General features: G+C 37.3%; 1 protein-coding gene across 14 annotated transcripts in view; it reads left to right on the forward strand.

The window, feature by feature from the left end:
- Positions 1-5406: 5406 nt before the first annotated feature.
- The window catches only part of LOC127435309 (ubiquitin carboxyl-terminal hydrolase 15-like), a 277517-nt gene continuing 270601 nt past the window's right edge, over positions 5407-12322 (forward strand). For all 14 annotated transcript variants that reach the window (XR_007896179.1, XM_051688689.1, XM_051688682.1 and 11 more), the window contains exons 1-3: positions 5407-5531; positions 5978-6105; positions 11823-11953. Coding sequence is in view for 13 of the 14 variants with exons in the window: in XM_051688689.1 (XP_051544649.1) it covers positions 5443-5531; positions 5978-6105; positions 11823-11953 (348 nt within the window). In the remaining variant the exon portion in view is untranslated. The remainder of the gene's footprint in view (positions 5532-5977; positions 6106-11822; positions 11954-12322) is intronic.

Consider the following 12322-nt stretch of genomic DNA (forward strand, 5'->3'; position numbering starts at 1 on the left):
GATCTATAAAAAAGCCCTGATCATCAGCATTAGGTGCATAAATATCAGCCAAAATCAAACTTTAATCAGTTTGAGACATTTGAATTGTAGATGCTTACTTGTCAGTGTAATGACTCCCCTGCTCTTACTTGAGCCAGCACTAAAGAAAAAATGTCCACCCCATATCTTCCCAAATTTTTCAGCTTCCTGCGGGGAAATATGCATTTTATGAAGAAACACTATATCATATTAATTACGTTTAAGAAAAGAAATAACCTTCCTTCTTTTTATGGGGTGCCCCAACCCATTTACATTCCATGTGGAGAGAGATAGTACACTCATATTAACAACTGACATATTGACATAATAAAAAATTGTGTGTGAAAAACAAAATTATACAGACCACATTTCCCATTAGTGAAACAATCAAACCCCGAACATCTCCCCGAACAAAACAAACAGAAAAAAGAAAAATGTGCACATTAACCCCGCGCACGACAGCACCAACCGGCGACAATCCCTCTAAACTCAAAAGGTCCATGAACGCACACAAGCCCCTGCGACAACTTTGCCAACGGATTGTTCAATTTAATTACATAACAGAAAATACTTTGTAAAATAAACCCAGTCAATAGGAAGAATGAACACAAAGAATGTGTAGATTCATTCACAGAACTGATCTTCCACAAAACAAATTCCAGCTGATATAAAACAATTCAGATTCCTCAGACAGACAAACGAATGTTCTGTGAGCCAGCTGTTATTAGTTCAGCGGATGATGTAATCATTCCAAAGTCTCGTAAAAAAAAAACAAACAAACTACAGCCAGCAGGAGGAATAAGCATGAAGAATGAACAGATTAATCCACAGCTGTTCCAAATGAGTGTTATTCAATAAAACAAGCTCCAGCCGCTAGGCGGAACCAATACAAAAAGAAACAAAACCGGCATCCCGGTTCCCTGGATGATTGAGTCAATTCACTCGGAGGCTGCATAAAAGTATATACCATGACTTACATAATCCGTTGACTTCATAAAAGACATCCTTTGTGTGAGCAGCATGTAGGTATTTTGCGGTCATCCATAGTGTCTACTCTCAATCTGTCCGGGAACTTCAATGCAAAAGTAATCTTTCATCAATGCAAAAGTTTCTTTAAGGAAAAGTGTTATTCACAAAACAAGCTCCGGCCACTCGGCGGAGCCAATGCAAAAAACCCAAAATGTCGCCCAGCTTCCTCAAGAGTTAGGTACAGAGAGTCAGGCCCACTCACATGAGAAACATCCAATGGTTTACTCAGTCATTGATTCTATAAAAGACATTGCCAGATTTGGACATGTAAATACTTTGCGACCGACCTTCGTTTCTATTCTCAGTTTGGCTGGAAACATCAAAGCGAACGAGATCTTTTTCTGATGTAAGATGTATCTAAGTCCCTCATTTCATCTGTTGTTGATTGTTCAATTGGAAACATATTAGTCTCAGATCAGGCCCGGGTGAGTTTAGAGGTGTTGCCACATACGGAGAAAAAGAAATCATATAGTTGCCGCTTTAATGTGTCCCTTTTGCAAAATCCTGAATTCCATCAAATGTTAAAGTCTGAAATCAGTGTTTATATGGAGACCAACTGGTCCTCAGTACCCTCTGTGGGCATGGCTTGGGAGGCACTTAAAGCGGTTTTTAGGGGTTGGATCATACAGTATGCCTCATTCATTAAAAAATCCAAAGCACGAGCACTCGTGGAGTTGGAAGGGAATATTAAAAATGCCGAGGCAGAGCTGAAGCTCCGAATGTCGTCTGATGGCCTCAGAGAATTGACCCGATTGAAATACAGATATAATACTATTTTGTCGCGGAAGGTGGAGTTTGGGATATTCAGGGCAAGACAGTCATACTTTGAGTCAGGGGATAAAGCAGGGAAGCTTTTGGCTAGATATATAAAGCAGAGAGAGTCTTTTTCTACCATTCCCTCAGTGAAATCTGCTGCTGGTGAAATATTTACCTCAGCCATTGATATTAATAATGCTTTTAAAGAATTCTATCTTGACCTTTACAGTTCCACATCTTCGTCTACTGATGAAGATATTAGAAACTTTGTGGAAAGATTAGAACTCCCTAAACTGACGACTGAGCAAAAAAATTCTCTTTATTCTGAGATCACCATGGAGGAGCTCGGTGAGGTAATTAAGGTCTTACCTACAGGCAAGGCTCTGGGGCCAGACGGTTTTGCCGCTGAATTTTTTAGATCTTATGCTACAGAACTGTCTCTACTTTTGTTAGAAGTTTATACTGAATCATTAAAGAATGGAAAGCTTCTGCCAACCATGACACAAGCCCGGATCAGTCTGATTCTTAAAAAGGACAAAGATCCAAGCAAGTGTAAGAGTTACCATCCAATTTCCCTGATCCAGCTGGATATAAAAAAATATTGTCAAAAATTCTGGCTAACCGATTAAGTAAAGTTATGACATCTCTTATACATATAGATCAGGTGGGGTTTATTCGGGGCTGCAGCTCTTCTGATAACATCAGGCGTCTCATCAATATCATGTGGTCAGTGGCAAATGATCAGACTCCGGTCTCTGCCATCTCACTTGACGCCGAAAAGGCGTTTGATATGGTAGAATGGGATATCTTTTTAAGATTTTAGAAATATACGGGTTGGGGAATACTTTTATTAGTTGGATTAAGTTACTTTATAGACACCAGGTAGCGGCAGTACAAACGAATGGATTAATTTCAGATTATTTTACTCTGGATAGGGGCACCCGGCAGGGTTGCCCTCTTTCCCCATTATTGTTCTGTCTTGCCCTGGAACCATTAGCAGCTGCGATAAGGGAAGATGATTTTCCAGGAACGGTGGTGGGAGGGGTGGCGCATAAGCTTTTGCTTTACTAAGATGATATTTTACTATTTCTCTCTGACCCCATTAGATCTGTGACTTGCCTCCACAGAATTATTAATTCCTTTTCTAAGTTCTTGGGATACAGAGTTAATTGGTCTAAATCCAAAGCTTTCCAGCGGGGCACCTTCCAGTGGCCCAAACAGGGCATTAAGTATTTGGGCATTTTATTCCCTATAAATTTGTTAATTTTGACCCCTTAATAAAAAGGTTTTTGTGCGATGTGGGCAGGTGGGCTTCATTACATTTATCTATGATTGGGAAGTTTAATGTTATTAAAATGAATTGTATTCCAAAATTGAACTACCTGCTACATTCTCTCCCTGTAGATGTCCCCCCTCTTATTTCAAGCAATTTGATAGCATAGCGAGGTCCTTCATTTGGAATGGAAAGCGTCCTAGATTACATTTTAATAAGTTACATAGACCGATTGACAAAGGTGGGCTAGGCCTACCCAAGATTTTATTTTATTATTATGCATTCGGTCTCAGACATTTGGCTCATTGGTCACTTCCACCTGAGAGAGCCCCTCCCTGGTTTCTTTATTGAACAGGAAGTTCTTGCCCCTATTTCGCCATTGCAAAGCCTTCCTATCAAACTAATCGGAGAAATTAAATTACACCCCGTTATCTCGCATTTGCACTCGGTATGGACAAAAGTGTCCAGAGTGTTTAATTCAAACATTTATTTAAATGTTGCCTCGAGCATATGGCTGAACCCCAAATTATGTTCGGGGGGGAGGAGTTTCATTTATATAACAGATTCCATATTTTATGTTGTGTTTATCTGTCTTGTGGATGGAATCAATGAAAAATTTTAATAACAAAAAAAAACCAAAAAGAAAAAAAAAATTTTGTTTGTTAAACACCACACAAAAATGGCCTCATTTTTCACAGATTTTATGTGACAGGATTTTTAATTTAAATGAAAAAAGTCTTTGAGCCTACACTTTTTTGGACTATTGTTGGGGCACCGTTGTTGTGCTTACCACCGGGCCAAATAATATATTAAACTTCTTAAAAATATTATGTCTTTGATGGAGAGATATAATTTACATACTAAATGAATTAATATGTATTGGTAAAATTGTGCTGCTTATCCAAATTGGTATCTATTTATAAACAACTTAAGATGAATATACTCATGAATATACACAGGCAACTTGTATCTACAGTGTCTTTTAGATGTTGAATCTGTTAAAACTCACAATCTGTCCAAATAAGGACAAAATTTTGCATTGCATTTGTTGTGCATTGCAGTGACTGTAGTAATAAATGGCCATTCAGAATCTGAATTTACAGAAGCCTTGAACCTCATAGTCCTAAATTTATTTATTTTTGTTTGGCAAACTTTTTTTTTCTTCTCTGAAATAGTTTTTTTTTTTTTCTCTCTGTAAATGTTTCTGTTTATTTACAGATTTATAGTTATAGTATAATACAGTTACAAGAATGTTTTGCTAATTTTAAACATAATGTTAGAGAGTCTTCTAATACCCAAAGTTAAATGAATATACCTCAGGTTTACATACTGTTTGTTTCATATGGCATTTGTGTAACATTAACAGAAGTTATTTCTGATTGTTTGATGACCTTCATCAATGCAAATATCAATGCTGCTATTGATATTGTGCTTTTTTTTAACAGTTGGCCTATGTAAACGTGCAAAATGGACATCTTTGACCTTTGTAACGCCTTTCGCTGTGTTTTCAATGTTAAGTGCTGTGTTGAACTCTTGAGTGATTTGAAAAGGAATACCACATGAAACATATGTTTATTTAAATATACAATCATTCTAACATTAATTTTTTTTTTTCATTGAATAAGATTTGAAAAACATTCTTGTTATTGTATTATACTATAAATCTATAAATAAACAGCTAAAGTACGTCAGAGATTTCATGCTAACTGATAGTGACACCTGGTGGCAGAGGTTGGTACCACATGCTAAATGTTAGCTACCAAGAAAAAAAAAAATGACTCGTGTTGCCTCTTGAATAGAAAAAAAATCTTCAGAGGAAAAAAATAAAAAAATCTTAGAAGACAAAATTCAGAGTTAAACAAAAATGTTTAGAGAAAAATATTTAATTTAAAAAAAAAAAAAAAAAAAAAAATATATATATATATATATATATATATATATATATATATATATATATATTTACAGAGAGAGAGAAAAAAAATCAGAGAAAAAAATTTATAGACATAGGAAGACACTTAAAAAAATGTTTACATAGTGAATATTTTTTCACCTTGCGGTTCAGGGTTTCCACAAGAATTGCTATGTGGGCTAAAATAAATGTTAAAAGAAAAGAGAATACGGCTGCAAGTAGATATAGATTCCTTATTGTTATATTTAAGAGACTCAATAAGCAAAACAACCCAAGTAATATAAATATTAAAACACGTTTAATGTTGCCTTTTTGTATACACATGAAATTGATTAAATAAAATCATATGGTTGAAAATGAATAATACGATTAGGCTGGGCGGAGGTGAAACGCGTCATGACGTCACGCAGACGGCGTGCGTACGGGCGTGGTGACGCGAGCGGTGGAGTGAGTGAAGATGGCGGAAGGCGGCGCGGCGGATGCGGAGACACAGAGAGGAGAGATCGCGACGCTCCTCAAAACGCCGCTGCGCAGAGCTGACACATGGTGAGAGACGCTATTAAACACGTATAACACAACACTGCTGTTATTAATGACTGACACCAATAACAATATCAATAAGTCAGTCAGAGATCACAGAGACATTTGAACATTCATCATCAATACATCAGGTCAATGATCACCATAGACACTAATAACACATGTGAAGATTTCTCCTCGTGTTGACACTCACACTAAATGAATCAGCAATTCTCTATTATTACCATTATTATTAAACACACACAGAGACTCATCAGTCCAATCATCTATACAGTAATTACTGCAGTGAAACTGTCTTGATATCTGAAAGTGTACTTTAATTATGTGTACTGAATACTTCTCAACTCATATCTACTGTATATAAACTATGGTGAACTGTTGTTTAAAGACTCATTTATCTGTAATTAACTTTGGGTGATGCATGTGTTATTTAATATTTCATGTCTGTGCAGGTATTTGGTGGACAGTCACTGGTTCAAGCAGTGGAAGAAATATGTTGGCTTTGACAGCTGGGACAAATATCAGATGGGTGATCAGAACGTCTATCCGGGACCGGTGGATAACTCTGGCCTGCTCAAAGGTTCATCTTACATCTCACATTCTAGTTTATCACATACGCCAGATTAGCACGAGTGTGTCCAATCTCATAATACATGGAAAAAAAGTACGTCAAAGGTTTGCGTTTTCAATGTGTTTTAATTAGCGTGCTGTATTTGAGCTGTTAGACAGTTTGTCCAGTAAAACTGTCTTTAAATTCATCCCTTTTAAAGCACTACAGCTTTAGACAGACGTCTTTGGCTGTTGCGTTGCATCTCATGCTGTTTTTAAGCGTCCCATCATGAGTGTTGCGTTTTTAAGATGCCGTGTCAAGTTATGAATAGTTCAAGTTTTAAAAGCACATCTTGAGAACTAGAGGTCAACCGATATGTGTTCTATCCAGAGACCAGTGTGGTCGATATAATGCCGATATATCACACAATTTAATATAATAGTAAAATGACATATACATAAATTGTCTAAAAAAATAATTAAATTTATTTAGCATTATATTTACTCACACTTTCACACACAAATTTAACTTTGAAAAAATCGTAATAAAAAATGGGATTTTGTGTGTTTTAGATGGAATAGAGCAGTTTAGTCTTGCATTTTAGTAATTGTTTGCACATAAATAAATTGTTAATATATTAGCAAGAAGTTAATAACAAGTCCAGCACCAACGGACAGTATGTGCGCATTAGCAATCGCATTTTCTCACAAAAAGTCTATATCAAACTAATTGTACTACTTCATTGATGACATTGTAGAATATCCTTATTAGTTGTTGACTGATATTGACGATACTTCCTATATCTATATAATTGATGTGACTCTGAGTATGAAACGCATAAGAATCTAAAAGCAGAAAGAACTCAGATAACTGCTCTGTACAATTGTGGTGAGAAGAATATCATCTCTGAATGCTATTCTGAGATGCGGGTTGGTGCTGTTTTGGCGGCACGAGGGGTCCTACACAATATTAGGTAGGTGCTTTTAATGTTGTGGCTGATCAGGGTATATATATACTGTATATCATATTATATTTCATATTATTATACAACCCCAATTCTGAAAAAGTTGGGACAGTATGAAAAATGCTAATAAAAACAAAAGAGTGATTTGTAAATTATATTCACCCTTTGCTAAATTGAAAGCACTACAACTACACATTACATGATGTCTTTCCTTGTGAATGTCTTTGTTTTTTTTGAAAATGCACAGTAATTTCAAATCAGATGATTGCAACACGCTCCAAAAAAGTTGACAGGGGCAGTTTAAGACTAATAACAATTTGACGAGTTGAAATAACAAGGTGATGTGAAACAGGAGATGTGAAACAGGTGAGGCAATCGTGTCATATTATATAAGGAGCCTCCAAAAACAGCCTAGTCCTTCAAGAGCAAGCATCATTTGAGACTTGTCAATTTACCAACAGATGCTTCAGCAAATAATCCAGCACTTTGAGAACAATGTTGCCCAAAGACAAATTGGAAGGATTTTGGGCATTTCACCCTCTACAGTGCACAATATAGTTAAAAGATTCAAGGAATCTGGTCAAATCTTGGTGCATAAAGGGCAAGACGAAAACCACTTCTGAATGTGCGTTATCTCTGATCCCTCAGACGTCACTGACTTAAAAAACATCATTCATCTGTAATGGATATCATGAACATGGGCTTGGGATTACTTTAGTAAACCTTTGTTAGTCAACACCACTTGCCGCTGCATCCACAGATGCAAGTTAAGACTTAACTATGTAAAGGAGAAGCCATACATCAACACTGTCCAGAAGCGCTGCTGACTTCTCTGGGCTCGGTCTCATCTGAGATGGAAAGTAGAACAGTGGAACTGTGTTTTTTGGTCTGAAGAGTCCACATTTCAAATAGTTTTTGAAAAACGAAGTTGTTGTGCTATCTGGGCCAAAGAGGAAAAGGGCCATCCAAGCTGTTATCAGCGTCAGGTCCAAAAGCCAGTGTCTGTATGGGCCAGGGGTGTGTCAGTGCCCATGGCATGGGTAACGTGCACATCTGTGAGGGCACCATTAATGCAGACGTGTACAAATTTTGGAGCAACATATACTGCCATCCAGCACCGTCTTTTCCAGGGACGTCCCTGCATTTTCCAGCAGGGCAACTTCAAACCACATACTGCCTGGATTACAAATGCATGGCTGTGTAAGCAGAGAGTGTGGGTGCTAGATTGGCCTGCCTGCAGTCCTGACCATCTCCAATTGAGAATGTGTGGCGCGTTATGAAGCGCACAATACGGCAATGAAGACCCCATACAATTGTGCAGCTGAAGACCAACATAAATGGGGGAAAATTCCACTTTCTAATCTTAACAAACTTGTGTCTTCAGTGCCCAAATGCTTAATAAGTGTTATTAGAAGAAATGGTGATGTTTCACAGTGGTAAACACTTGACTGTCCCAACTTTTTTGCAGTGTGTTGCAATCGTCTGATTTGAAATTACTGTACATTTTCAAAAAATAATGAAATTCACAAGGAAAGACATCATGTAATGTGTAGTTGTAGTGCTTTAAATATGGCAAAGGGTGAATATAATTTACAAATCACTCCTTTTTGTTTTTATTAGCATTTTTCATACTGTCCCAACTTTTTCGGAATTGGGGTTGTAATATATAATTTTACATTAGTGCTGTCAGTCGATAAAACATTTTAATCGCGATTAATCACATACGTTTTCATTAATCGCAGATTTTGAAAGTGCTGAATTTTTACTCTAAATAATCTTCTTTTCCTGTCAAAATGCATTTATTTTCATCTTAGAAAAGAAAATGTAACAATATAATGCTTTATTAAAGGGGTCATGAAATGGAGAATCAAATTTTCCTTGATATTTAGACATGTAAGAGTTAACTGTACTATAAAAACATACTGTAAGTTTCAGAACTGAAAATTTCCTCCCCAGTCTAAAAAGATTATTTATATTTGCCACCCTTCTGAACCGTCTCGTTTTGAAATCTGTCTATTCGTGACATCACGAGACATTGCTTATTTGTTTTTACACATCTCACAGCATGTGTCATCGCACCTTTGGCCCCGCCCACTGGCGCACAGTTCAAGTCAAGAGAGCAGGCCTTGTGTGGCTAACTATTCCTAACATAACACAAAAGGGGACCCATCTGGACTATTTTGAATTATTTTGTATATAAACATGAACTAGGTAGACTCTTTGACCGCTGTCATGTATCTTGCCACTTTTAAAAGACGTGGTGTCAAGTTACAACTCTGAAAGGGAGAAGAAATTCTCTTTCATTCTGCTGCTGTCTCTTGTTGTTTTGAGCACAAACATGTCATGGATGTTCTTTTGTCCATCTGCGCTATTTTTAATTGTTGGTAATCATGGTAAATATGAAATAGAGGAACGTCTTTGACTGTTTCGATGTTTCCAGCGATGTGCTCCTCATTGGGCCTATAGTATGTGTGTGCGTCATTTCACCGTGCTTTGGACTATGTGTGTGCGTTTTGTTCGGCTCATGTCAGTGTAGATTGTTTGTGAACCATCATAATATGATTCAAGCTTTGCAAAGGAACTATTATTGAAGGATGGGGCAGTTAAAAACACTTGAACCTGATCAAAAATGTAAGTAAAACGTTTTATTCATGAATTTTTCAAATGCCACGACTGTTTGATAGTTTATGGTGCTGAGTGTTAACTGTTGTGCTTGAGATGAACATGAAATGCTCTTTTTTTTTTTTTTTTTTTTTTTTTAAATAGTTTTATTATCTTCCCTGAGGTCCACTGATAATGATAGTAAAGTTTTTTGTTTTTTTTGCATTTAAACAGTCATAATTTAGTTATATATGATCATTTTCCACCCTGTTTTTGGCCCTCTGTCTGAAACGCTCGGTTTTGGTCTAACTGCCTCCTTAAAACTTCATTGTAAACGCCCACTGTTATGATTGGCTAACATCATGCAGCCCCTCAAATTCCGCAAACTCAGTCGGAAGAGAATGAACAAGCCCCTCAACATTATAAAACTAAATGTCAGGGTGTACACATAACGTTGGTTAACAGGGTGTCCGTTGTGGCATGGTGCATCGACAGTAAACAGATGTCCCATTGCTGTATGCGGTGACACTACTACTGCCAACAACACAAATAAATGGTTTAGAAAGTTTGTGTTGACACACCCGGTGTAGACAGCCTCAAGCCGTTGCATTGCGCTGCGTCAATGGACGTGCCTGGTGTAAACAGGGTGTCAGCACCATAAACTATCACACAGTCAGGACATGAAATATTAATGAATGAAACTGTTAACTCACGTTTTTTTTTCCGATCACATCCAAGTGTTTTTATATGCCCCATCCTTCAATAACAGAGAGATTCTCCTCTTCAGAGTTGTAACTTGACACCGCGTCTTTTAAAAGCGGCCCCAGATATGTATCAAGTGGTCAAAGACGTCTGTCTGTGCATGTTTATGTAGGAAAACATTTAAATTCAGACAGGCACATGAAGGCGTCCTGTGTAAGTCCATTTAGGATGAATCTCCCATGACAGGTGCATCTCTCTCCTCTTCACCTGTGTGACTGACTGAGCACCAGTGGGTGGGGCCAAGGGTGCAATGATGAAAAATAGGTGTTGCATATGCAGATGTATTTGGTCCTTATGATGTCACAAGTTCCATGAATTCCAAACGAGACGTTTTTGCAGCTTGGTTTAAATAAATACTCTTTTTCTATTAAGGAGGAAGTTTTCAGTTCTGAAACTTACAGGATGTTTTTATAGTACAATGACCTCTTATATGTCAAAAGATCAAGGAAAATTTGATTCCTCATGACCCTTTTGATATATTCGGATGCAATGTGTTGTATGTGCGATATGTGTAAACCCTGAAATGTAGTTTTATAATGTCGAGGTTCATTCTCTTCCGACTGAGTTTGCTGAATTTGAGGGGTTGCATGATGTTTGCCAATCATAACATTGGCCGTTTTCATTGAAGTTTTAAGGAGGCACTTAGGCCAAAACCGAGCATTTCAGACAGAGGGCCAAAAACAAGGTGGAAAATGATCATATAGTACTAGATTATGACTGTTTTAATGCAATTCATTGGACCTCAGGGAAGATAATACATTTATAAAAAATGGCACTTCATGACATCTTTAATATTTTTCAAACAAAGCCTTCCACAGTATAAAGACAGAAATGCTCTAAAAAATGTTAAACTTTAATCACGTGCCTTAACATGTTAATTCTGACAGCTCTAATTATTAAATTATATTGTATTAAATTAAACTATACAATAGTAAAATGTTTCTGTCCTAAATTTCAGACAATTTTATCATCAGCTGAGTGCTCGAGCACTGAACGAGTGCGGCCCAATTTTTCTAACGTGTGTACTCTGAACACGCAGAATGCACATGCGCCTGGAATTATTTTCACTAATAAGTGGGTTCACAAGGTGGCAACACTCACAGCTGAGTCATTGTTGTCACGAAGAAGCGCTAGTAGATGTAATCACAGGTAAACAACAGGAAATGAAAGTGGAAACAACAACAGTGGATGTGCAAGTCAAGAGCTCGTGTTTGAGGAGGTCAGGAGATACCTGCATTTGTATAACTCCAGTCTGAAGGAATATATAAACTGTGCATACTGTGTGTATAAACTCACAGTGAAATGGAGTATACTTTGAAAGGCTGAGCGATCGACTGTATGCAGACGTTAAGTGTTTGAGTCAAAACTGAATTATACTTTGGGCTGAAGTGTTTTAGATGGAGATGTGTTTGTGTTTCAGATGGAGATGTGCTGGGCATTAAGGAGCACCTCATCGATGAACTGGATTATATCCTGGTGCCGATGGAGGGCTGGAGTAAGTTAGTGAGCTGGTATGGACTGACAGATGGACAGGAACCCATCGCACGCAAGGTAAAGCCGTCTATGCATGTGAAACTCAATGGATGCTGTACGATATTTTTGAATAAAGTAATAATACAATACATAAGCTGTGAGATTCTCACAAAAATACACTATATGGCCGAAAGTATGTGGACACCTTTCTAGTTAATGAGTTTGACTACTCCAGTAGTTTCTGTATGCTACGCTATACACTGACATTCTAGAGAATTGTGTGCTGTCGACTTCACTGCAACAGTTTGAGGAGGGCACTTTTCTGTGCACAAAGCGAGATCTCTAGAGCTCTTGTTGAATGCAGTCTCTAATACACCTTATTTAGTAATTACTACAGGAAAAAAATAAGGAAGTTTGTTGGTTTAAAAGAGTGACGTCCCTGGTCAT

This window comes from Myxocyprinus asiaticus, chromosome 45 (assembly GCF_019703515.2).
Source record: "Myxocyprinus asiaticus isolate MX2 ecotype Aquarium Trade chromosome 45, UBuf_Myxa_2, whole genome shotgun sequence".
Classification (NCBI taxonomy): domain Eukaryota; kingdom Metazoa; phylum Chordata; class Actinopteri; order Cypriniformes; family Catostomidae; genus Myxocyprinus; species Myxocyprinus asiaticus.